The following is a 27,984-nucleotide window of genomic DNA, read 5'->3' on the forward strand; positions in this document are numbered from 1 at the left end:
ACTTTGAAAAGTATTGTTTTAAGGATGTGCTTTTAACTCGGTCACGCTTTTTAAAAAATTCACACCGAGAGCCCTTATGCAGTCTCTTGTTTACACATAACTGTTCCATTCAGGGCCCAACAGAGGAAAACATAATAAACTTATTACGCATACAAACGGCCAGATTTTTCTTTTAGGTCTCTCCTATTTAATTAGGGGGCTTTAGCAACGATAGCGTCAAAAAAGCAAAATTTTTATTTTAAAAAAATCAGTTTTGCACGTGCATCACGCTATTTTATACGTTTTTTGTCGTCACTGCACGACTTCGACGTGAAAACGCTTAATTGCACATTTTATGGAGGACGTAAACAAGCGACGACGAATTCTTTTGGAGGCAGCGTGGCCGAGTTGTCGGCGCGTCGGACTCGCAATCCAGCGGTCCCGGGTTCGAGTCCCGCTCTGGCCAGTTGCTGGATTTGTTCTTGGTCGTCCCGAGTTCAAATCCTTGGCCACGCTTGTAAATAGCCAACTGATGCAGCCTCCAGCCAGTTGGGGTTTTTCTGAATCCTGTTATGTTCTATTTGCATCATTTGGTCCAGAATTATTTAAGGGGAGTGCCTGTAAACTAGCTGGATAAGCTACTTGACCACTCCAGAAAATACCATAACATACAATAATGTTCTTTGTTTGTTAACCCAAATTTTGGATAAGCATTGTATTCAGTTTCTCTTGGGAGTGAAAATGGCCCCAAGAGAAACTGAAAACAATGCTTATGCAAAATTCTGGGGTGACAAACAAAGAGTATTATGGTATGTTATGGTATTTTCTGGAGTGGTCAATTACATTTTCCACTTTAAACAAACCTTTAACCTTTTCTTTCTCTTTCTTAACTTGAGTGCGGTCCCCAAGAGATCAACCCCTGGAAGATTTGCCTTCATTTGACATTTTTAGCAAATTGGAATAAGTGGGACAAAGTTTGACGAAAAGCGAATTCATTTTAAAAGTGACGCTTTCGCTGCTGTCGCCGTTGTCGATTCTGAAACTCCATATTGACCTTAGAAATCGTAAGCAGTAAATTGTCAACTACCAAAGAGTATCAGGCATCAAAACATTTTTTTGCTGTAAACGTAAGACTTTTCGCTTGATGGGGCAGTTTTCATCTTAGGTGTTATTGCGGGATACTTTTTCTTAATCACTCATCCGATCCAGTCCCTCCCTAAAAGGAGGATTCTTTTTAGTGGCTTAGAGTTTATTATAGAAGTCTATAAATGGAGGGTTCGCTTTTAGCCTAGCCTGCCAAGCAGGCGTATTTTGGCCGGGCGAAAGCTGCTCGTTTATGTTCGTACTGTTGAAGCTGCTATCTTTGGTTTTATGTCAGAGGAAGATTCGGGAGAGTAGAAATAGCAACCCTTGGAACAGGTGCTAGGGCGAAAGAAGGAGGAGGGGGAGGGAAAAATTCTTTTCTCTTTCGCTGGCCCCTCCCCCGCTCCGTCGAGTTGCATTTGGGTTGCCATACCTGGTGATTGAGTTATTTTACATTGATATGTCTGTGGTGCGGACGAACGGGCGGACGTACGGTCACGTGATCACCACAATTTCTCAGATGGGCAGATTACCACATTTTTTAGGTATGGGGCGACGCTCAAGCGCACGCATGGAGCACCGCTAAAAGACTGAGGAGAAATAAACAGGCAGCAGCTAGCATAAACGTTACCAGCGAGTTCTGGTCCTTTAGAGATTATTATTTGTAAGCTCAGAGCCAATTGTAGGATGTGTCTGATTCGTAATGTAATATATGCATCTTTTTTTAACTCTGTAGATCATTTTTGAAGGTATTGCTGGAACAGGATTTTATGGTAGTGATGTTGCTATTGATGATATATCTGTCAATCTATCTTCATCCTGCGAGTTCCACCCAAAAGATGCCCGTCCAGTACCAGCAACAACACAATCTAAAAGTAAGTCATTTCACAAGTTAAAGATTTTTAAATCGTAATCAGATTTCAATAAAATATGTTGCATAAGATTTCCATTATTGTTGTTACAACGTTTTCCAGGTTCAAAATAGCGGCCTGCTGCCCGCGTCACTGGTAATTTCACCTTGTTGCAAGAATTTTTTTTAATTTTTGATAATTTTTTTTTACGGAGTACCAATCACGGTTAAGACAGTACATTTTGTGTCTGTTTGATGCGGTTAAATGCTTGTGTTCATTGACATAATAATGACTGGCTGCGCATTGCAGCATCCGACTCAATAGCCTGCAGCGCAGGCGTTTTCTTCAGGCGCGTGAATGTTTTGCTCGCGAAAGCGCATGTTGAAACTCGAAGATGGCGGTTACAACAGTACGAACATAAACAACCAGCTTCCGCTCGCCCAAAATACGCCTGCACTGCAGGCTACCGACTGAAGAAAACAGAATGTTGTGGGCTGGGAAAATGATACTCAACCCTTGTAGTTTTGAAAAGACTTAAGTTCCTCTAGGATGACCGAACAGATACAAATTTTATAGCGCCGCTCAAAATGCATTTCTAGACATCTAAGAATAGAAGTGTTTTAGGAGGAAACCGTCGTTGAATGCCCCTGTTTGGTCTCTCACTGTTACTACACTACTTCAAAGTTACCATATTCAAAGATGGCAAAAGCTCTTTTGAATTCTACAAAAACGAAACAGCCCAAAAACCGTTATTTGTTCCCCATCAATCCTTTCTTGTATAGTGGAGACTCGTGGTTAAAGGAAATCGCTTAAATCGCAATTTATCGGGAAAATAACAACATAGCAAGCAAAAACAAGCAAAGTAAATAAGATGAGGTGTATTTTATTGAAAATTCTAGCGAGTATTTTTCTTCTTGAATCTTTTACCTGAATTCCCACACAAATCCTTTATGTTCACGGCCATTTTAAGGATTACACAATTCGAGACCACGCGTATTAATGATTGAACCCATCAACAATAGATGGGTGTGCGGAAGGTGCCTGAAGAAGCGGAAGGGGACCGCAAGCGATCTTAGAAGGTAACCATGACAACCCTGAGAGAGGCGCAGATACTTACCAAAACAGCGTCGAGAAAGGAGAGAGGGTTGGGGGCAATAAACAACTATAACTACTGCACGCAAAAGCAACGAGAGCAAAATGATTGACTCCTGCGAAAGCACTGTAAAATCACTAAGGCCCTGCTAAACCCCGAGATCGCCCCACATACGATTAGTGAAGGAGACCGCTGGCCAGCATTGCCTCGGGTTTGACCTCGCCTAAATTACATTTAGCCACATTTAAACTCTCATACAGAGCTTGGGCCACCTGTGCCTTGACTGGAACATTTAAACCACTATCTTTTAACGGACACCTAGAGTTGGTCCCTGCCTTTCTTTACTCATTTTAGGTGTAGCCTGCGTTGCAGCCGGCCCACGCACTTGTCTAAACCATCTGCGAGTTAGTGCACAAAAGCTCGTTCTAATATATTGCAGAGTCGCAAGGACATATGTGAGCGTTTCTGATAGGTGGGTTTCTTACGGGTTTCTTAAACGCCTCACGATTGGCCGAATTCTTAGGTGTGCGTGACGGTTGGGCGCAGTGACTTGTCAAAATTCACAGAAGAGAGTTGGCAAGGACCGTTTACAGTTTACAGTAAACGCCTTCTTGTGAACAAAAAATGCTTTTCGAGAATTCCTTCAAGGCCAGAGTTTGCTTGTATATTTGTCGACCTGGTTTTCCAGCGTCTTATTCCAGTCGCTGCAGATGCACTGCCGTGTATTCTGCAATCTAGCCGACAGTTCTAGCATCAAAACAAATCAGGAAATCATGATATTCACGTTCAAAAAACAAAACTACACACATGTAATTATTCAGGTCCAGGCATTTCAGAGAAAACCAAAGAAAGTAAGCTTATTTAGCCGCAATAAAAAAGCTTACGGCTTAGTAGACTGCAAAACAGTCCGTATTTTTGCGTATTCAAGTACGCGCGAGTAGTCAAACAAAAGGTCTGGAACGAGGCTGAAAAGTGAGGCTCGCGCGCTTCGCGCGCGTAAGATTCTTACGGTACGGTCTACCGGTTTCTTTACAGATTTTGAGAAAAAGCCGACTGTTTTGCAGTCTAACGGCTTAGTAAAAGAAAATCATTTAATGGTAAACTGCATCTGCGATCATGATCAAAGCCCTGATCAAATCCTGTCACTGCAGAAACATAAACCACAGGAACTAATTACTCAGAATGCATGGAACAAACCAGCTTCCTAAGACTCCTAACCTCTAAATGTGAGACTGAAAGCGGCCAAAGAAAAAAAATTGCTCAGTCAAAGTGTAGAATACTCCATGCACTGCATAAACTACGCAAAAAGAAAACAAGAAAAACCTCTGTTATTCAAGCTGACTCTCAGGTCACGTTTCATACTATCACGAGCTCAATCTCTCTTGTCACGAGCTATTAATCGTGTTTGGCCTGTCAACACTTAATTCAAATCGGACTAATCACAAAATGCGTAAGAAACTACCCAATCAAAAACGCCGACATAATGTCCTTGCGACTCTGTGGGATTCGAACAAGATTTTGTGCACTCATTCGCAGACGCTCTATTAAGAAGGTTTGGAGCGTCTGCGACTCAGGTAATTTAGGTGACTCTCAATATGACCGACACCTCTCTAAGACGGACAGCTAGAGTTGATCCCTTCCTTTCTTTATTCCCTTTGTTTGACTCTCTATAAGACGGACACCTCTGTAAAACAGACACCTAGAGTTGGTCTCTATGAGACGGACACCTCTGTAAAACAGACACCTAGGGTTGGTCCCTGCCTTTCTTCACTCCGTTTAGGTGACTCTCAATGAGACGGGCATATCTCTAAGATAAACACCTCTGTAAAACAGACACCTAGAGTTGGTCCCTGCCTTTCTTTACTCCTTTTATATTTGACTCTCTGTAATATGGACATCTCTCTAAGACGGACACTTAGTGCCGGTACCAAAGGTGTCCGTCTTAGAGAGAGTTGACTGTATAGTTCTTAAATATTAATTATGGAGCTTAAACTATTGTTATGTTGGGACTGAATGTTCTTTGTGATCACATTTCTTTTTTTATTGCAGCAATTAGATTAGTGCAAAGACCTGGATCATCTGTTAAGTCAGCTGGTCGTGTTGAAGTGTACCACAATAAGAGATGGGGTACAGTGTGCAATAATTGGTTTGACGATAGTTTTGACATTAAAACCGCTACTGTTGTGTGTAAGGAGTTGGGTTATGAGGGTGCTGAACTGGTGGTACCTTGCTGTCAGGTGTTTGGTAAAGGAACAGGTCACATATGGCTAGATCGTGTCAGGTGTCTTGGAACAGAACCATCTATAACCATGTGCCCACATAGTGGTTGGGGGAATACATACTGCAGTCATGATTCAGATATTGCAGTTATTTGCAAAACTAAAGAAACAGACAGATCTGGTAGGTTGATTTTCAATAATGTGCGGCCTCCAAGGTCGAAAAAATTAAAATTAACCAACTGTTACAGTTTTCGCTTCCGTTATTCACCATAACAAACCTCTCAAGAAACAGGTTTTTTTTAACGTGTTCAAAAAGTAAGGTCTGTAGGTTTTAATTTGCAGATTTCGATCCTTTTTGTTGTTTGGTTACGTCGGTTTTATTTATGGCATCCTCTACCACGGTAGTGGGAAATTACTTTAGCCTAAATCACTAGGCCATTGACGCTAAATTTAAATTTAAATCACTGGCGCCGTGCGCATGCTCGGGAATGATATTTTACCTTAGCGCCAATTCCTACAACTAGAAGAACTGCCTTGTGGCGTAGTCGCCATTACGTGAGCATAAAAGTCGACCTTTCTCGCCATTTGTTTGTTTTACTCCCGTTTTAAAACCTATAAGACATGGTTGTTTACTTTATCAAGAAAGTATTTATCGCTTCTGGATATCCAGTTATTTCGTCTTGTATCCGCTTTTTTAATTTGAAAATTCTGTCCACAAACGAGTGTGGCTGTTGGGCGCAGAACAATTTGCTAAGGGACTGTATAATTTGCAGTGCTACAGCAATCCCAGAGATGTTTAGTTTTTGAACTCTAAGCTCAACTAAAAATTCATCATTTTCCATTTCGTCGAGCTCAATCGACAGAAGTACGAATCAAGCAATTACAAGCCACTAGTACACAGAGGTTTGGAATGTTTTCCTCTTTGCAGAGTTTGCCGTAAGACTTGGTAACGAAACTGGAGTAAATTTCCAAGGACGTGTGGAAGTGAACATTGGTGGTATATGGGGTACAGTGACAGACCGCGGTTGGGATATATATGATGCTAATGTGGTGTGTAAGCAGCTTGGCTTTAAAGGAGCCGTTGGAGCATTCACAGGAAGTAGTTTTGGTAAAGGGAGTGGCCCTATTTGGATGTCTGATTTCGACTGCAATGGAACTGAGAATAAACTTGCTCAATGCAATCACTCCAATACTGAAAAACAGAAGATTTGGGGTCACTATTTAGATGCCAGTGTAGAATGCTATGGTGAGTACTTACATTGATCTTTCAATGAATTTGAATAATTTCTGTACGGTTAGTATAAGTATTAGTATTAGTTATAGTATTAGTAATAGTATTATTAGTATTGGTATTAGTATTAGTGTTGTTATTGTTAGTGTAAGTATTCGTATCCTTATTTGTTTTAGTATTAGTATTAGTGTTAGTATTATTATCATCGTTATCATTATCACTGTTATTATTATTTTATCATTTCTTGTGGAAGAGGAATCTAGACTAATAATATCAAGTTGTTTTGCCCCATGCATCCATTGAATGCAACGGGGCTTTTTTTGCTAAAAAACATAAATGATTATGACATTTCTTTTTTATTCATTACACCAGGCAAAAAAGCAAAACCCTAGCTATCAACGGAATAGCCATTAAGTTTATTCACTAAAAGTTTATCTGGTTTATGTGCATTTTAATTTGATGAGGCAGTCTACTCAAGGTCCTTGCCCAAAAACAATAGAAATTTTTAAAAACAAGTCGAAGGACCGTTCTGATTTTTTACTCAAGGTTAATACAATTTATTTTTTCACACACACACTATACTTTATTTTCACACTCATCGTTTTGCCATCTCCGCCCGCAAATAGTAAAAGCTAGACGAGGCGGGCGGAGAGGAAAGGTTACAGCAGTCGTAACAGATGATATTGTAGTCGTAACAGATGATATTGTATTTCTCATCGAAAGAGATTAGATGGTCAGCATTATCTAATTTGTATCACCTGTAACACCTCCTTTTGTCTTGCCTTTAATAATAGTTTCAACGTTTGCTTGAACAGTAGATCAACTAACCTTTCAGGTTTTTGTTGTAATCTTCAGATTTAAGACTTGCAAATGGTGGATCGAGTGCGAGTGGGCGAGTGGAAGTTAGGTATCAAGGTTCTTGGGGAACAATTTGTAAACACAACTGGGATATAACTGCTAGTAACTTAGTCTGCAAACAGTTGGGATACAAGCGAGCAGAATCGGTGGCTAAATTTGGTCCTGGATCAGGTCAGATTTTCCTGGATAATGTACAGTGTAAGGGAAATGAACCGGGCCTGTCTTTCTGTCGTCACCGGGGCTGGTTTGCTCATAACTGCACCCACAATGATGATGTCGGAGTAGTCTGTACAAACGGTAAGAAAAGACGTATTAACTTGGCTCCGAGGCTTGGGGAAATACGGTAAAGAAGAAAGGTGTTACCCAAAGTGATGTCTGTTGTTTCATTCCCAATGCCTGAAGGTCAATTATGAAGTTTAATATTTCGAAATCGGTTGTTAAACAGAACACTTATTTAATGGCCTCACCCCCTCCCCCACAAGTGGTATGCAAACAAAGCGCAACATAAACAGACTGCCACAAATAAATCGCTCTGCTGGATAGTATTCACTTATGATCTTGATGTGTAAACAATTGCATGTTTTAAATTTTCATATCTAGAAATTTGCAATTCCATAACATTCCCTTTGCTTTCTAGCTGCTGTTGGATTAGCAGTGGCGTGGGATCCAGGAGGGGTGGGGTGGGGGGTTCGGAATCCCTTAAATATATCCGTCAGACGTGACGATTTTTTATAGGCAGTGCTTCAGCTAACTGACATGAAATTGAAATAACCCCAGATCAGTTACTTACAATTTTCATCTCGTAAATAAAAAATAAAACGTACCTTTCACGAGTTGCGTTTCAGCTTTAGCATTGGTTATCTGGACAAAGTTATCACAAGGGACGATTGTAGAATGCCACATGTACTGCACGTATCATGATGGTGTGGGTCTAACTAATAGAAAACAATGTGTTACGGCATGGAAGAATGGAAATAGGCGCTTTGCAGATAGTCATTGCACTTGCTACCGCCATGCTGGACAGCAAGGGACTCACTTGGACCAGACAAACAAAAGGCTTAAAATGCATCGCTTAAAATAATAATTTCCTTTGTTTTTCTCGTCATAGCCAGCGAGCAGGCTCACTTGTGCGAGTGCGGGAGCTCGGAGCTGACAGCACGCGAGGAAAAGAGATAGTATAACTTTTTCCTCGCGCGCTGTACAACTCGTACAAGTGAGTCTGCTCGCACGGTAGTCTTCGTCTCAGGCATCTCTTGCTCTCCAGTAAGGCCGTTGAACCACGTGAATGACAAGCTGCAAAGGCCTGTTATTGGCTTCAACGGTGTGCACAAGTTGAACACCCCTCGGAACGAAAATACCTCGGTCCGTGTTTGATGAGTGTCTTCAATCATAAGGTGATTTAAAAACTTGTTTTTTTTACTTTTCTTGAAGCAACCTGCAGTCAAAAGGTACCATGTAAAAACGGTGGCTCATGTGACTCTGGCGTTTGTAACTGTGCGCAGTACTTCGTCGGAGAATTATGCCAGCTGCCTGTAGGTAAGAAAACCTAACACTTGAATTGAAATAGATGAAATGAGTCATATTTTGAACTGCTGATTAAGATATGAAATTGAGCATGATCTTCGCAGTAGAATGAACAACTTAAGCGGTTGAAAAAAAAATCTGAAAAAATTCAGGGTTCGATTCCCGGTCAAGCCTGAATTTTTCAGGTTCTTTTTCATCCGCGTAGGTTGTTCATTCTTATACCGCGAAGATCATGTTCACTTTGATAAACACTTTAAGTGATCTGTGACTGTCTGTAGTTTAGTTGAAGTGGGTTAAATAATCCAGCTGGTAATGGCCTGACAAGGAGAATGGTAGATATCAGTTTGGACACAAAATGGTTCTCAGACAAGTCACTCATTCCGTTGTGAAGCGAAGAGCAGTGTCTGTCTGCGCCCTTCCCCAAGCAGTTAATCGTTTGGTTTGCTAACAACACAACACTAACTGACCTAGTCCTGGCTTCAAGAAAACATAATGGAACCCTGGCACTATGCTAGGACTGGGAATATGTGATCATCACTGCTAAATATTGTTATAAACGCATTTTGTGAGAAGACACCCAACGTCTTTGGTGGTATGACGTCCTAACAGTAACGGTGTTTAGATGCATTACTCAGCATGGACGGGACTTAGCTAAACATTCGATTTTGATCCCCCTCTTGGGGTTACCGGATACCTTCGGGGGTGTCTCAGCTTCAAGAGATGCAGCGTGTCCCGGTTAAACTGCAGATACCTAAAATCCTATATCAAATTACAGCTTATTGAACTGGCTTTCTTAATAAACCAACAAGTATATTTCACAAACTCCGGTCGAAATATATGAGAATAAACTAGGTATTGTCTGCTTATTCGTGCTTCGATCCACGCTTTTAACACCCCTTAGGGTACCCCCTAAAGATCTAAAGTAATCCCATCAAGCCTTGGGCCTCAACCATGTGCTCCCAGGTTTCCGCTGTGCTTCTATCCATAGACAGGTGAGTATTTTTCGCTCGTATTCGAGCTTTTATTTCTCTCCCTTTTTGTTGTTTTAGCTTACTGTTTTCTTGTAGGAGTTTTATCTACGGTGATTTACTTCAACTACGAAATTTCGAGGCCAGATACGATGCCGCCACATCGCAAACGTAAATCACGGTCACACTCTCCTTCCCGCCATTCGAACGATCGGGACTCGCCATCTTCACCCAAACGTCGTCCTTCAATAGACAATGACAAGCTGGAGTCCCTTCTGCAGACTCTCTAGTCTCTTCAAAATGTTACCAATTATGATAGCCGTCTGGCCCTTTTTGAGTCCCGCTTTTAACAACAGAAAACGGCCCTCGAGCGGGATTGTATTACCGACTACGACGCCATTTTCCTGCTGGGATCTGAAGACATCGCGCTCGATTGTGTTAATGAAGAGGGGGCTATTAAGCCATCAAACGAGGCAGAATTGCCAACAAATGAGGCTACTAAGCCATCGAACGGCACTTCGAGTTCGGGCATTGTAAACTCAAGTTCAAATGAGAACACCGAAGGGGCATGTTATGACCCCGACGCTTCTGTCACATGCTGGAAACCGTCCAAGGATTTTTCCTCATTCTTGGAAAAGAATTTCCGTCGGAAACTAAGTTATGATCAAGTCCTGGATGTTTTGGAAACGAACAGTGTTTACTCTGTTGACGCTTTAGCGTCTCCTACCCTTGATCTAGCGATCATCAACCAGATCTCAAATCCACTGTCCAAGAAACATGTTCAAGAACGTGATAAGGAAATAGTTTCTGTCCAGCGTTCTGTACTTAATGCGACTGGCCCCTTGTGTTGTCTACATGATGCCCTTGAATCGAATGACAATATTAATGTCTCTAATAAGGATGTAAAGTTTATGTTAGAGCAGGCACTATGCCTTCTTGGTTCTGCTAATTATCAGATTTCAGTATTGAGAAGAAAGAAAGAATGTTATTTGGGGATGACTTTCCATCCCTCGCCTCGAAACAGGCTGACCTGTCACGTGGCCTTTCTAAAAATCTCTCATCAAATGCAAGGCGCCAAGTTTCTAGCTCTACCCAACGTTGTGGATCTAGGCCAGTCCCCATGCGGAGCTCCTTTAACTCTGGGTCTTTTACCTCTTCAAAGTACCCTCAGAACCGTCCAAAAAAACGCTTTTTTTGTCCTGAAAGGACGGTCCAACAAGAATCAACCAGCACCTACCTCAGTGGGAGCAAATAACGTCAGATCCAGAGGTGTTAAGTATTGTAAAGGGTTTTCAAATAGATTTTCATTCAACCCCAGTTCAGTCTTGCCCTCCTGTGACAAGGGCAAGTTTTTCAGAAACCCAGTTGATCGATGCCGAGGTCCAGGAATTGTTAAAGAAAGGAGCTATTCAGGAAGTCAGTCCCTCAGACCAGGCCTTTTACAACGGTCTATTTCTTGTTCCCAAGAAAGAGGGCACTTACCCGCCCGTGATAGAGTTGAGGTCATTAAAGCGTTTTGTTCCCCACGTTCATTTTCAGATCGAGGGGCTCCATTGTTCAAAGACCCTTCTAAGGAAAGGGGACTACATGACAAGTATAGATCTAAAAGACACATATTTTTCCGTTCCAATTCACAAATCCTCTCAAAGGTTTCTTCGTTTCATCTGGGGCACAAAACACTACACCTTTCTGGGTCTCCCTTTCGGTCTCAGTTCAGCACCCCGAATATTCACCAAGCTCCTGAAACCTGTAGCCGCCTTCCTGAGGAAGCAGGGGTATCGCATAATAATTTATTTAGACGACGTCCTTCTTCTTCTTGCCTCCTCCAAAGAGGAAGCATTGCGTCTAACTTAAATGTCGTTAAGTCTATTACAGTCCCTGGGCTTTCTCATAAACTGGACGAAATCAACAATGTCCCCCGTTCAGTCAATAACATACCTCGGTTTTGTCATAAGCTCTGTGAATATGACCATTTACTTATCAGAAGCCAAAGTTCAAAGGGTTTATGCAGTTTGCAACAACTCTCTCTCTCAACCTCAAATGTCAGGAAGACAGCTAGCCAGCCTCCTAGGAACCCTGGAGTCTTGTCGCCTTGCCATATGGGTAGCCCCCTTGCACCTAAGGGCTCTTCAAATCCTGCTCATACAAACCCTGAGGAACCACCAGTTCGACTACAACTGTCCAGTATTTCTCAATCTCAAGTCTCGAGCAGAGCTAACCTGGTGGCTAAACAATTTACACAAGGTCAACGGCAGCCCTGTTTCTCCCCCACCACAGGATCTCACAATTCTCTCAGATGCTTTAATGCAAGGTTGGGGTGCCACGTGTCAGGGCAAGTCCACTAACGGGAAATGGTCCAGTCAGGAATCAATCCAGCACATCAACCTCCTGGAATTAAAAGCAGCATTTCTTGTCCTCAAAACATTCCTTCTATTGACGTTGGACAACTCCATGGCAGTACCTTATCTCAACAACAAAGGAGGCACCCACTCAGTTCCTCTGATGTCCTTAGCTCTGGAAATCTGGACATGGTGTCTTCAGAGAAACGTCTTAATTTCAGCACAGCATGTTCCTGGAAAAGAAAATACTATAGCCGACTTAGAGTCTCGTACCTTCCTTGACTCAACCGACTGGCAACTCGATCCAACGGTAATCTCACCCTTCCTTACAAATTGCAACACGGATCTTTTTGCCAGCCGCCTAACAGCACAGCTACTGTAGTACCGCGGTTAGGTTAAAACACACTTTATTCACGACCGTTACACTCCGAACTCAGAACGCTAACCGACCCGAATAAATTACAACACACGCTATCTATAGTACATGCAAATTACGTAATCCCCGTGTGTATCACATCACATTCATTCTCTCGCTTCTACGCGCTTGCATTAGCATCGTATACACTACATTCCCTTCTTTGATCAAATTTAGCAGGAAGGCAGTTTTAAAAGGCTGCAAAACCCTAAATGTTCAGCAAAACAAAGTCTTTGAATTAAACTAGACAAAACAGGAAAAGAAGTCCTAAACATCCAGGACAAAGTCTTTATAGCGCGCAGGCTGTCTTATAGTTCGGGTCGACCTCCGCACAGGCCTTTCCGCTGCGTTATCTTCCTTTTCGGTAGAATGCCCAGCTTGTACTTGGGAATTTTCAGATACTCCTGTAGTCCCTGGAATTCCGCTTGGCCCTGATACCTCTGTCGTCTCCGGAACTCTGCTTGGCCCTGGCTCATCTGTCTGTACTGTAGAACTTGCTTGTACCACTTGGTCTCCGTTGCCATTGGATGCACCATCGTTGTACTTCTTTACGAATGCAGTGTTCCTTTTCAGTTGCACACCAGCTTCGTTCCTAAGCGTTACCTCTGTTCCTGTCCTCTGAACCACCTTAAAAGGAGCAGGGTTGAAGTTGGTAGACAGCTTGTTCGTTTTTCGGCTTTCAAAAGTACTGTGTCACCAACACGTATGCTCTTGGGCGTGGCACCTCTCTTGAGATCTGCATAAGCTTTGCCCTTTAATTTACTTGACCAATCCCGCTCTCGCACTTCTTCGCCTGGCACCCCGACCGTCTCTCTCCTTAACTCTGGCAATTTGGACCTAACCTCGTGGCCAAACATCATGTAACAGGGGGTAGTCCCCGTCGACGTTTGCGGAGTGGATCTGTACGCCATCAACCATACAAGCAATTCAGTTCTCCAGTTCTTTCCTTCTAAATGTGCAATCTGTAGACATTTAAGTAACGAGCGATTTTGGCGTTCCACCTCTCCATTAGCTTGAGGCCACAACGGCGTCGTTTTCCTGTGCTCAATACCATTTGCGCGTAAATATGCTTCAAATTCTTCGGATACGAACTGGGGCCCATTATCTGTCCTTAAAGAGAACGGAAAACCGAATCTGGCAAACATGGGTGCAAGTGCTTCGATGACCTTGGCACTTGTAGTAGACTTCAGAATAGCAACTTCTAAGAAACGACTGTAGTAATCGATCACCACCAAAATACTCTCTCCTGTGGGTAGGGGTCCCAGCAGGTCTGCTCCACAATCCTGCCAAGGAGCACTCGGAGGAAGAACGCGGGACATCGGCTCAGGAGGGTTAAATCCAGAAGTAACCTGGCAGCCATGACAAACTTTACAAAATTTCTCAACTTCCTTGTCCATTCCCGGCCACCAAACTTTACTACGGAGCCGATACTTCGTCTTCACTATACCCTGGTGCCCTTCGTGTGCCAGCCGCACCACCCTGTCGCGCAGGAGCTTGGGAACCACAATCCTTGTGCCGCGAAGCAATAGCTCACCATAGACGCATAATTCGTCCTTGACTTGTGCATACGAGGGAAGTGTACACCGGTCCCAGTCCCCTGACCTCACGCAACTCTTTACTATCGTCAATTCTTCGTCAAAATAGGAAGCTTCTTCAATTTCTGTAGGTGATAGAGCAACGGGTATACAGCTTATAGCAATGGCTCTGACAAAGTCGTAGTCTTCTCCATGGTCCACTTGATCCAAGGAGTTCAAACGGGACAACGCGTCGGCTATATTTGTCTTCCCTGGGCGGTACACCACTTTAAAATCGTACCCTTGTAGTCTTAAGACCCATCTCTCTGTTCGGGCGCAAGGCTTTGAAGTGCGCGAGTAGACACGCTCTAAAGGCTTGTGATCTGTTTCCAACTCGAAGCTCTGTCCGGAAACGTACATGTTGAACCGTTCACACGCCCAAACCAAGGCAAGTGCCTCTTTCTCTGTTTGGCTGTAGCGTCGTTCCACGTCAGTTAGGCTCCTCGACGCGTAGGAGACAACTCTCCACATTCCCCCCTGCTGCTGGGTGAGAACCGCTCCTAATCCAACTGGAGATGCATCGGCAATGATTCGCGTTCTGCAGCCAACCTTAAAATAAGCCAGTGTCTCTGCCTGGGTGATTAGACGCTTCAGTTCCTCAAAGGCTGTTTGTTGCTCTTTACCCCAGAGAAACACGATGCCCTTCCTGGTTAACTCTTGAATAGGCTTGGCCACGGACGCCACGTCAGGCATGAACTTAGCGGAATATTGGACAAGACCCATAAACGATCGCACTTCACTTGCGTCTTTGGGAGATCTAGCATCTCTTATAGCAGCAATCTTCTCTTCGGATGGGTTTATGCCGTCACTAGTCAGCTCGTGACCAAAGAACGTAAGCCTTGACAATCTAAACTCGCACTTGTCTCCGTTCACCGTCAACCCCACTTCACTCAGCCTATCTAACACCGCAAAAAGACGCTTGTCATGTTCCTCCACGTCACACCCATGAACAATGAGATCGTCCGCAATGTTCGCAACCCCAGCACAACCCCTTAACACATCTCTAATGATCTGCTGATATTTCTCCGGCGCCGACGTTACGCCAAACATCAACCGCTTGTAACGATAAAGCCCTCGATGCGTGGCAAAGGTAGTGATGTGGCGACTTTCCCCACTGAGTAAAATCTGGTGAAAACCCCACTTGAGATCTATCTTGCTGAACACCGTACTGCCATTCAAGTCGTGTAACAGCTCCTCAACGGTTGGAATTGGGTGACGCTCTCGGACGATTGCTTCATTTGCACGACGCATATCAACACAGACTCTTACGTCGCCATCGCTTTTGGGAACCACCACCAACGGCGAAATCCATCCTGACGGCCCCTCCGGCACTTCCTCTATAATGTCAAGCTCCAAAAGTTCATCCAGCTTTGCATCCACCTTCTCGCGTAACCCGAACGGTATCCTACGTACATGCTGCGCTACAGGCTTCACCGACTCATCAATGTGTAGCTTAAGCTCGTAGCCCTTCAAAAGACCTACACCACTAAACAAGTGCTTGTATTTCTCTCTGACATCCCCGTCCGATCGCCCACCGTCAACACTGTTTGTCTGAAAAGGACCAATACGCAACAGGTTTAGCGCCTCGGCAGTCTCTCGGCCCAACAGCGTGCGACCATCGCCTACAACCACCACAAAATCAGCATTACTTCCGTTTTCAAACCCAGCCAGCGTGACATCTGCCGTGAACGTTCCTAGGGTCGGTAAAGGTTCTGTACCACCATAAGCAAAAAGTTCCTTTGCAGATTTGCGAGATTCACAGTTAATCCCCTTTTGCTTTAACAACTCCCAGGTCTGCTGGCCCATAACATTACATGAAGCTCCCGAATCAATGAGAACATCGGGTACGTCTACACCACCAATGACCAGCGTTACCAAAGCGCCCCTTTGTTCCTTGCGATCATTCACCTGTTCCACTGAAAAGGCATAATCGGGTCTTTGCGAATGACCTGATGCAGCGAAATCTCCTTTGTCTTCCTGTCCAGGGCTAGGTCTTCCAGTCACGAGGTTCGTCTCTCGCCCTCCGCGTCCGCGTCCACCTTGACCCAGTCCACCAGCACTCCTGCCTCCTCTGCCGCGTCCGCCTCTGCTACTCTCAGGTCCTCTAGATCCCGAATGGGTCCTGCTTAGCTGATGGAGTCGAGGGCATTTAACTTTGAAATGGCCTGTTTCGCCGCACTTCCTGCAAGTCTGACCACGCGCCGGGCACTTTTTGTCTTGACTGAAGTGTCCTTCTTGTCCGCAGCTAAAGCACGTCTTTGCTTTCCTGGGATTTTTGTTTCCATACAGCCTGCCACCCACTGCATTGACCTGGTTATCTGCTTGGTCGGTACTGTATTGCTTCAGTTGTCGATCAACCGCTTCTTGGGATCTTGCAACACGCAACAATTCATCTAACGTAACAGTTCCTTCCTTTTCCAGAAATTTCCGGCGTAAATGGCTCGAATAACACTTGTCTATGAGCTGATCGCGAATGTAGTCATCCTCGCCGGCGCCAAAATCACAAGTCGCTGCTCGCTGACGCAATCTACAAACGAACTGATCAACTGTCTCTCAAAGGGAATGTTCGCCTTTGGCACGAAATGGTCGTCCAACACCTTTAACGTTGCTTCAAAACTTGCATCTCCACCCTCACCAGCTAGTGTGAAATAAATTTCTTGCACATCCATACCAGCGACATGCAACAGCAAAGCACGTTTTTGAGCGTCGTTCGATACACCTTTCCCGGTCACATACAAACTGAACGCTCGCTTCCACTTCTTCCATCGCTGACTTAAATTGTGCGCCTCTCCTTTTGGATTAAATGGTTCCAATCCACTGACATCTAAAGTAACAGAAGTCATCCCAGAACCGCCAACAGCACCGCTCGTAGTACCGCTTGTCGCGTTAGTTTCGCCCGATCCACCGCCTCCCGGCATCGCTGAAATAAATCCTTGACGAAATCCTCGACGAAATCCACAGCGAGATTTTCAACGAAACTCTTGAAACCCTCGGCGAAATCCTCGAAATATCCTCGAAATATCCTCGAAATATCCTCGTCGCCAATGTAGTACCGCGGTTAGGTTAAAACACACTTTATTCACGACCGTTACACTCCGAACTCAGAACGCTAACCGACCCGAATAAATTACAACACACGCTATCTATAGTACATGCAAATTACGTAATCCCCGTGTGTATCACATCACATTCATTCTCTCGCTTCTACGCGCTTGCATTAGCATCGTATACACTACAGCTACCCCAATATGTAAGTTGGCGACCAGGTCCAGGAGCATTTCATATAGACGCTCTAACACTTCACTGGAAGTCTCTGATGGGTTATGCTTCTCCCCCCCCCCCCCCCCCCTCCCTTCAATCTAATTCCAGTAGTTCTCAACAAGGTGATTCAGGACATTGCAGATCTGCTTCTTGTAGCTCCAATTTGGCAAGCTCAGCCTTGGTGGCCCATCCTATTGAGTCCTCTAGTCAGCAACCCTGTGTTACTTCCACGCAGTCAACACCTCATGCGGATCTCTCAGATCCAAGCAAGGTACATGCAATGTTCCCTCGCCTTCATCTGACCGTGTGTCGAATCTCCAGCAGTACTATCAAACAGAAGGTTTTCCTGGACTGGTTACCAAACTGCTCCTCTCAGCAACTCGGTCTTCCACTCGAAAGGCCTACCAATCAGCATGGTCCTGCTGGAGTCGCTGGTGTGCTAAAGGGAAAATTTATCCTGTTTCAGCCCCACTCTCAAAAATTCTTGAATTTTTAGCAATTGCTTTTTCAGATGGTTTGGCGTACCGGTCCATAAATGTTCTGCGTTCAGCTCTTTCATCCACACATTCCAGGATAGACAACTTCCTTGTTGGCCAACATCCTCCTGTCACCAAGCTCATGAAGGGTATACTGAACTGCCGCCCACCAAAGCCACGATACTCGTATACTTGGGATGTCAAGAAAGTGACAGCACACCTTGCCTCCTTGGGAAGTAACAACTCCCTATCCCTGAAGCAGTTGTCAAGGAAACTTGTTATGCTCTTTGCCCTGGCTTGTTCAGAAAGGACTGGCTAAATTAGATCTTAGATACTGTAGAGTCATCCCAGAAGGAGTTGTTTTTTCCCTTACTTCTCCAAGAAAGCGTGGCAACCCTAATCAGCTAGTTCAGGCCTTCCTAGCTCGTTTTTCTCACAATCAAAAATTATGCCCTGTCGAGACCTTTCGTCATTACCTTAAGAAGACGTGCTCAGTTCGCCACACTGTACCCTGCTCCAAACCAGACCCTCTGTTCATCTCATATGCAAAGCCTCACAAAGCCATTTCCTCTGCTACTATGGGGCGCTGACTCCGCCTTTCCATTCAAGATGCTGATATCAATACAAACATTTTCAAGGCCCACTCTCTGCGGCAGCCAATGGCAGTGTTTCTCTGGATGAGATTATGAAAATAGCTGATGGTTCATCTTCCTCCACCTTCCAGAAATTCTACTACAAGCCAGTATTCAATTCCAAATAATACTCTTTAAAATATTTTTCAGTTTTTCTATTAAACTGTAAAATTCGTCATTCATTTTCTACTTGGAAGGAACTAATTCGAAAATCACTATGTTTGCCCCTTTTCAGGAATATCACAGAAATTGTGAAAAACATTAAGTTTATATGGTTTTGGGGGATGCTGTAACAAAATTACAGACGTTTGTATGGATTTTTAACCATGTTTCAAGGGTTATAACTTGATCCCTGTCCAACGTTAGAGCACCAAGCTTGGTCAAATAACCAATCTCAACATGACCTTTTATTTGGTGGTGTCAGTTTATCGATTAGTTTAAATTTGAAACTCGCCCCAGTTCCCTACGCAACTCCGAAATGGCCAATTAATGTCACCACAGAGGGCCACAAGCATTTAGGCACGGCTCTAGGATCAAGATCGTTCCTTGAAGAATATTTTGGCTAGAAAGTGGAGGAATTGGTCAATGAAGTTACTAAACCCGCAGATTTCGCCATATCACAGCCTCAAGCCTGCTATGCAGCCTTCACTTTTGGTCTGCGGCACCGTTGGACATATTTCCTACGAACATTACCGGATATTGCAGAATTACTTGAGCCACAATAAAAATTAATGCTCCGGATCAAAACCCGCCAACCATGAGCGACTTTCGTGATACACCAACCACTAGCAGCCTTAGTGGTACAAATAGTCCTACGCAGTGAATCAACATTGTAGGTCAATCGAAAACAAATTCCTTTGAGTTTTCACTTTCGGAAGCTGATTCTCGCGGTCGCATTGAAAGAAAATATATGTAAAAAAACAGTGCAAGTTTTTAAAAAAGTGTTTAATATGTTTAATTATTAATATAGTTTTTTCAGTAAGCTTTGATTTGATAAATTATAGGGCCTTAGGCCTAGGCCAAACGTGGAACTTTTCATGAGTCGAACCAAACTTCGCGAGTGAAGTTCATGAAAAGTTCGACTGCTTGCTCAGTTAACTTCGTCTGAATGAGTTTGGATCGTCCAACACGTTCTCAGTGTATCCGGGACAAAAGTCAATCTTCACATTCGACGAACTAAACTAATAAAAGAAAAATTTGCGACAATGGATATTTAGCCTCATTGGGCTAAAATTGCTTTTTTGGTCTGATTCAGTGTTTTTGGTTCGCGGTGTCCTAAGTTCGACGTCTGACCCAACAGACGATCTAAATTTAGGTCGACGCAAATTGGAGTTTGGTTCTTCTCATGAAAAGTTCGACGTCTGGCCTAGGTCTTAGGTATCTGCAAATTAAGCGGAATTCGCTATCCGGTAACCTTAATAACCTAACGATTTTACTGTTATTGTAACAATGATGGTTATGATTGTAGGTATACAGCTATTTGAATTTCATTTCGTTATCGTTGTCACGGTTTTTTTGTTTTTGTTTTTGTTTTTGTTTACAGAAAACAAAACTGTTAATGTAGAATTTGATGTGAAAATTCAACAGGTATGAACATTTCTTTCAGTTTCCTCTGTTGTTTTGAAGACAAAGAAATGAGTGGGTCGTAAAAACGTGAATACGTAACGTTTTTTTTTTTTTCATACAAGCATCTGACTTTTTTTTAGATCTCTGCACATCTTCCTCCTACTTTCGTAACGTGACAAAGGGTCTTTAACCTCTGATATGAATTGCATCTAGACGGCAGCATTTTTTTTCATCCAACTGACTGACTGACTGACTGACTGTCTGACTGTCCCAAGTAAAATAATTCCATTAGTTTCTCATATTTTTTCTCAATTTTCTCTCAATTGCTTTTAACACTCCCGAGGAGTAAACAGGATGCAAAACATATGGAACAAATTGCTGTGTTCTCCTAAAACCTACCTTAAAACACTAATATCTAGCTTTAGCATAAGCAGTGGTTCAAGATGTATAGAGTAATATGTGAATTGTGTTTGCTGTTTAGTGGAATAAGACAAGCTTTATACATAATCTGGTTCAAGATCTTAACAATTACTGCTCCAGCAGTAACTGTTCCGCATCTTTAAGGTAAGTGTACCAGCTTTCTTGTAAATGTCTGCTGTTTGAACTGTCTTTCTTACCGTCCTTGCTTTTCTCAATGTAAATTACCTGTCAAGGTTTTAAGTTAAGCAAATCAACATTATATATCTTGTTCTCAGCTTGTGTTCCCTGACGGACGATTAAGCATCGACAACGAAACGGACGACGACGACGCCTCGCAACCGAGGTAGACTGGGTCAAGGGTTTCATGTTTGACGGGAAAACGAAGTTTAAGGAGTACAGCTTCTTAGACAGACGACGACTTTCTCTTTGCGAACAACTTTGTCTCGTAACAGTCTTGTTATGGCATTCAAAGAGCTCCGTAATTTGCATCTTATAAGCTATGCCGATGGTTTAATCGACGATAGCGAATTTATCGTTCTTTACGACGGACCTGTATTGTTCGATTCTGGAGGCTTTCTCTTTGTCGCGCAGCTTTTGGTTTTGTTTTGAAGTTCAAAATGAATACAGATCTCGAACAGCTCTTGACCTGCAGTTACTCGGCTGCTGAAGAGAATTCAGTGCCGCATTGTTCTCCCTTATTTGTCCTCTCTCAGGGCTCCTCATAACCACACCATGTCCCGGCGGCGGGGTCGTCTTATTTCGTCGTCGATGCTTAAGGTCCCTATTGAAATCGTACACGTGCTTACTGGCACTTGTTTCCCAGCCTTGCACGTGCAAGGAGGCATCGAAAAGTTAATTGTTGTTATCGTTTTTTATTTATCTCCTTATTTTAACAGCAAGGCACAGAAAAGTCCACTTGTTTTTGAAGACCCTGACATTCAAATCGTGGAAGCAGCCAAGAAAAAAGACAAAGGAGTTGCGGTTGGTTTTGTTGTGCTGTACACTGATGGCAAGGACACTAAGGTGATGCCCAGAAGCTTCGTACATAAGTTCATCACTTCTGAACTTTCTGAGAATGACAAGCTGGCAGGTTATCAAGTGATCATGGTTGATGGTAAAGGTACAAATGAAGGTAAACCAGGAGGCCAACACTCAAACGACAACAAATCATCAAAGAAGACGTACATTTACATTATAGTGGGTGTGGTTTTCGGACTTATTTTCGTTCTGGCCTTGATCTTCGTGGTAAAAAGGTTAGTTTGCCATAAATAATGTTCACTTTAACCTGCAAGCAAGCACTCAAGTTACAAGGTGCTGATCCTTGATTGAGGAAGGAATAGGAGCTCCTTCACCTTGCTAATAAAATCAGTAATTGCTACTGAAATTAAAGAACGCAGTAGACACTTGCTTACGAGGTAGAGCATCTGTGGAATACTAAAGCAACGAAATTTAGGTTTGTCGCGCTTTGTGACTATCGCTGTACACCAGCCTACTGCCAATTATTTTGTGATTTGCTTCTTTTGGTGTGAAGTCTTCGTCGCTATCATTGTTTTTCAGGTACGGCAAAAGACTGAGGGGGAACGGAGGAAGCACGATACCCAGCCGCCTAAGTGATCAGAGTTATCTCGCACTGCACGCTGAAGATTATGACGAGTCGATGGATGACACAGCCTTGCTGAGGCCGCCACAACAGCCTACTAGTGAAGGAGATCTTCTGTCTTAAGCGCCCGCCAGTTTAGCCGAATACTAGTTGTATTAGGGTGATGTTTAGTGCCTCCTAGGTAGAAATCATGATCCTTTATTCGGTGACTTCTACCTGGCATCACGGCCTTAATAACACTCCATTCCCTTATTGTTTAGGTAAAAGATCTTGTAATTATGTCGTGCACCGACCTCGTAAATAACGAATTTTGGAGTAGATTTTGTCCTTATAGTTCGTTTGTCATGAAAGAGATGATATGATCTCTGTTAACCAAGTCGTTGGTAACAATCATGTTACCCGTAAACCGTAAAACAAAGCCTTTCTTGGATATGTAGCAAAGTGGATCCACTTCGGAAATTCACTTTTGTTGTTTCCACGCGCTCACTGTATGTGTTCAGTATTTCATTTAAGAGATCATAACGGTCATTTCACTAAACTACTAGGCTTGGTTATACCGGTAAGGCCAGCGTTTCACTTTGTAACCTAAAGAGCAACAAATAGAATATTTCTCCTTTTTTACTCCCTGTACACACGGATAGGAAGTAAACAAATATTTCTGCGTTGTTGACATTTGTTTACTGTAGTGTTGCTTTTGTTATAATTACACTGCTGCAAAAGGTAATTTACAGCAATTACCAGAAACGTTTATAAGTAACCAATCGTGTTAATTTAATCGTATTCGTAAATATACGACGCTTAACATACAGTAAATTAAATCACTGAGTCTAGTTTTGATTAGTTTTGAAAATGTTTAGGGTATAATTAATCTCTGGTTAAATGTCTGGGGAATCTTTTTCCTGTGATCCCCAGTTGTCAAAACGTGGATAGCGCTATCTCCCAGATACATTTCAATCCAGTGCATGACGAAGTTGGTTTCCCTTGTTTTTATTCACTGATGTGTAACAATATGGGCCTTTTGGATCAACTTTGGAATTTAAAAAAGTGTGCAAGGCGATAATCAGTTTCAACTTTTGCCTTATTTTGATACTAATACACTGCGATTACTCTGAAAATAGTCTTCTTTGGATATTCTAAAATCGATGATAGGACTCGGCTGACTTAGATGGGTGTTCAGTTTTGTTCAGTGGAGTCCTGCAAAACCACGAGCAGTGTATTACAATCAAATTTGCACACTTTAATCTCGTTAACTTTAATTACAGTTTTGTTTAATGTGTTCGTTTAATATTACTTGACTGCTATTACATACTTAGAATTGACTCGAGTAGCCAGCGCTGAGTAGTGTTTGTCTAAAAAAGTACTATAAGCTGTTCACTGAAAGTGGAAGAATTGCCGGCCACTGTCGGTAGATACAGTTTTTGATTTTAACTTTGAAGATTCCTCAATCAGCAATCAGGAAGCTCAAAAAATTGTACTCCACAGTTACAATTTGACAGTAGTCGTTGGTAATGTCTATTTGTAGAACAGAGAAGACTGTTAAAGTCAGTAAATTAGCAATTAATGAATTCGGCTTTCGTAGGATATGAAGAATTAGGCAGATCGAGTAGGGTGGGCCGCGGTGGATACACCCTCCGAGATCTTCCTAATTCTTTATATCCTACGAAAGCCGAATTCATTAATTGGTTTATTATTCATTCAAAATAAATCCTAGTTTAAAAACAAGCTAAAACATGCTTACTTTCGTCGATATCAAGTTCACCTCGATAGTGGATGTTTAGAAGATAAAGGGCTGTTCAGGTCTGCAAATATATACTCCAAATAGCAGATGTTGTCCGTCGAATTGTCTCCTAGCAATGTTTGTAGACAATAGTTCGTCGTGAAACGAGTACAACGTTCTGCTATTTTTGTTTTCACAACCAAAACAACTCAACCTCGTCCCCATGTCGTCTCGGTTAACGGTGCATTAACCTGCAACTGTGCTGCATTTTTGACGTCATCGGTTGATTAATCGCAAATTTCTTCCAAATTTGGTCAACAGTAGCTGGTTATCATGAGTTATGTGTGTGCTTTTAGCCAATCAGAAATGGAGAAATATTTTGAATGAATAGTAATCAACGTTTACGTGCTCATTTATACATCTTATACAAGCCCTATGTGTTTCCTGACTACTTGATGTAAAGAACAGTTGGGTATAATGTTTGTTATACAGTAAGCTTTTTTAAAGCAATTTCTTTTTAGTTTTGTAGTCGATTGACCCAATAATAATGTGGAATAGGAATACCTTCTGGATTTATCCCAGAATAGTCTTGTCAATAAAACTAACTTTCTGCTTTCCAAGTAATGACCCGCTAGTTTGTTTTAATGAGTACAGCGATTTCTCAGGATTGTTGCTACAAATCGACAAGAAACAGATAATATTGGTCATATATAAATGATAACTTTTTCTTTTAAAATAATTTCAACGAGAGGACATTGTTGGTGCTGTGCGTTTTGGAGCGAACGCGGAGTTATAATGCGTCATGAAACCCGTATAGCATGACGTCATGATATCTTTTACTATCTGTAGCCTGTTCCAGGCTCCCAGATAGTGGGATGAAAGGCACGAGAAATGCCGGAACCTGGGACTTATCGATCCTCTTTTCAACGCTCCCCCCCCCCCTCCACCCCCCGGCCAGAGTTAGTGTCAGCATATGCTATACGCCTTCACTACAAAACGTACCCATCTGCTGTCGGGTATTAATAACAACCAAGACTTTTTTTTAATTTAACAGCAATGCAATAAACTATACAATAACAAGGCGAACAAAAGGCAGAATAGTCAATTATAAAACGAAATACAAAAGTTCAACAATTTAACGACACCAACTGGAAGAACAAATATAATAATAATAATAGAGCGCGCGTTTGCTAAATTGCTGTAAATCAACACTAATCAGAAATGCACAGGGTGGTCCACTTATTTCTGTATTTGTTAAGATTTCCGTTTGTTATTGCAATTTCTCTTGCGCAATGGATTTTAATTTCCAGGGGAACAATGAAACCCTCCAGTTCTGGGGTCTCAAACTTGTTTCTAGCCAAGTAAACGTTATATCTAGCATTTAAGAGAGAATGGTTAGAGTGATTTTACTTGAATCGTTAAACAGATACTAACAAATAGTGCAACATAGCAAGAGGTATTAAAACAAAATAAGAAAATGGAATTAGTGCATAATAGTGCGTAGTATTCAACAACCTGTTTCACGGTTAAGTAAAATCACTCAAAAAGTATGAAAGCGGTTAGATTCAGGATTGTATCAGTAGAGAATTTCAGTTGATTGGATTCATGTCAACAGTTAGTGGATGCGTCAAACGCCTTCAACTCAGTGAATCGAGCCGACGCCCTTCATAACATCAGGGCTCTTTGTCCAGCGTTAGCTACATAGTTACAATCAATACCTACCGAGCCCTAACACGACTATTTGTAACAGGGGTAAAGAGCATATTTCTGCCGAGGGTACTACGTAAGACGATTCTTTAGCAATATGCATGTATGCCTTCAGTCTACTGCTGCTAATCTCTCGCTTACAAGCAGTGAGTCAAGCCAAACTATGCTGCTTTGCAGATGATGCGAGAGAGTGTGGATCGCTACAGGAGATTAGGGTGTGGTATGACGAGTTGATAGTGGCTGGACCGGACTAAGGATACTTTCCTAATGCTGGAAAATGTTGGCTTGTCATAGAGCCTAATAAGGAAGAGACCTTAAGGAGCACCTTTGAAGAAAAAGCAATCAACATCAAAACAGAAGGAAGGAAGCACCTGGGTGCGGTCGCTTAGGAAATCGGTCAGTATCTATTCTACGTCAACGGTAAAGGCAAGGAATGGATGAGGCAGGGGACAAAATTGGCAGAGTTTGCTCTTTCGCAGCCTCAGGCTTGTTACGCAGCGCTCACATTTAGATTATAACAACGCTGGACATAATATATTTTCTGAGAACTCTGTCTGATACAGAAGATCTACTTGCACCTCTTGAGCGTGCTATAGCTGATACTCTCATATTTTCCATTACAGGGCACAACTGTACGCAAGCAGAACGTGAGCTGCTGGCGCTGCCAGTGAGAATGAGAGGCATGGGCCTAACAAATCCGAGTCAAGTAGCAGCCTTAGAGTATGTAGCATCAACTACTCTCTGGTCCGTTAGCTCAACAAATAGAATCGCAGATACATAAACCGCCGGATGACAATGTAAAACGCGCTGTACAACAAGACATGCGCCAAGTGAAGAATCAGTATCTGAAGGAAAAGCTTGATAAGGTGAGGAGCTCGATTTCTGCAAAAATTCTAAGAGCTGTGGCTCTTAATTGCCACTCAGAAGGGTGCGTTTAGTTGGCTTACCGTGTTGCCAATTAGAGATAGGGACTTTGATTTAAAGGAGAGTGAGTTTCGAGATGCTGTGAAACTCAGGTACCACTGGGAAGTTCCTGATACACCCTCTGTTTGTGTTTGCGGAGACATTTTCCATGTAGATCACGCTAATATATACAAACGGGGCGGATTTGTCATCCAACGCCATAATGACCTGAGGAATCTGGAGGCGGAACTGCTTAAAGTCGAACCACTTTTGCAAGACATGAGGGGCTGGATATAGCTGAGAGAGGCAGGGGTCGCCGGCTTTCTTTGATGTGAGGGTTTGCCACCCAAATGCAGACTCCTATTGAGACAGACCAGATATTCAGGCAACACAACAAAGAGGAAGCGCCGGTGCGTTAGCCGAGTGTTAGAAGCAGAGCAAGCTAAATTCATGCCGTTAGTTTTCAGCACGACAGGTGGAATGGCGGCGGAATGTAAACGTTTCCACAGCAGACTTGCCGAGCTAGTTACTACAAAGAACTGAGCTATGCGACTAACATGTCATGGATGCCGTGTAAAGTGTCCTTCGCCCTGCTGAGATCAGAATTACTTTGCTTAAGAGGCTCGCGAGCCTCTAAAGGAGTCAATTTAGAATTGTCGCAGACCAACTTAGTTATTGAAAAAGGACTTTCAAATATTCGAAAAGACATTGAGAACGCTGCTTTAATTCCTTTTTTGGTTAGAATACGTTTAACCTTGAAAATAGTTTTTTTAAATCGAAATGAATTATTTTAAACTGAAATGAAATGTTTTTAATTCTAATAATTTTTTTTTCAACTGAAATGAATTGTTTGATCGAAATAAAGTGTTTTTTTAATCGAAAGAAATTGTAAATACTGCTTTGACCGAAGAGTTTTTTAAGCGAAATTAATTGTAAATAGGACTTTATACTATTAGTTAGCATTATTATTTTTGTTATTTTTGTTGTTGTTGTTGTTGTTGTTGTTATTATCATTATTTATTCATTTATTCATTCATTTTGTTATAGACAAGAACTTGTACAAGAGTACGAAATCTCTCGTTCTCTCATTCGTATTTGCGCAGTACAGGGAATGCAACGAGAACGAGCTCGAGAAACCTAAAATTTACCATACTAGGAATTGACCACTAAATGGTTAACTGAATAAACATAACCGCTTCTTCAGGCTTTTTCAATTCCAGCGAACCAGTTTTTATCTTATATCAACTTTACATATCTTGTTTTCAGTTTGTGTTCATCGACGAGGGTAAACCACTTGATATGAGTGTGACCTTTGGACTTTCCAGACCTTGTACTTGTAACAAATGCAAGGAGGCATTGAAAAGTTAATGATTTTACCGTTGTTTGTTTACTTCCTAACCTTTTAACAGCAAAGTGCAGAATAGTTCGCTTGTTTTCCCTGACATCCAAATTGTGGAAGCAGCCAAGAAACATGACAAAGGATTTGCGATGGGTTTTGTTGTGCTGTACACTATTTTCCTGGTAAACAAACAAGCACGTGCGACGCTGCGAATTTACCCTTCGTAAAC

General features: G+C 42.5%; 1 protein-coding gene across 1 annotated transcript in view; it reads left to right on the top strand.

Moving 5' to 3' along the window:
- Positions 1–24,545, top strand: part of LOC140944893 (scavenger receptor cysteine-rich domain-containing protein DMBT1-like) — a 47,663-nt gene extending 23,118 nt beyond the window's left edge. Inside the window, exons 6-14 of the mRNA XM_073393997.1 lie at positions 1,799–1,937; positions 5,056–5,406; positions 6,154–6,471; positions 7,312–7,611; positions 8,746–8,850; positions 20,047–20,090; positions 20,551–20,633; positions 21,386–21,742; positions 22,047–24,545. Of these exons, the coding sequence (XP_073250098.1) occupies positions 1,799–1,937; positions 5,056–5,406; positions 6,154–6,471; positions 7,312–7,611; positions 8,746–8,850; positions 20,047–20,090; positions 20,551–20,633; positions 21,386–21,742; positions 22,047–22,212 (1,863 nt within the window). The 3' untranslated portion in view covers positions 22,213–24,545. The remainder of the gene's footprint in view (positions 1–1,798; positions 1,938–5,055; positions 5,407–6,153; positions 6,472–7,311; positions 7,612–8,745; positions 8,851–20,046; positions 20,091–20,550; positions 20,634–21,385; positions 21,743–22,046) is intronic.
- Positions 24,546–27,984: the final 3,439 nt, after the last annotated feature.

This window comes from Porites lutea, chromosome 7, assembly GCF_958299795.1.
Source record: "Porites lutea chromosome 7, jaPorLute2.1, whole genome shotgun sequence".
Taxonomy (NCBI): domain Eukaryota; kingdom Metazoa; phylum Cnidaria; class Anthozoa; order Scleractinia; family Poritidae; genus Porites; species Porites lutea.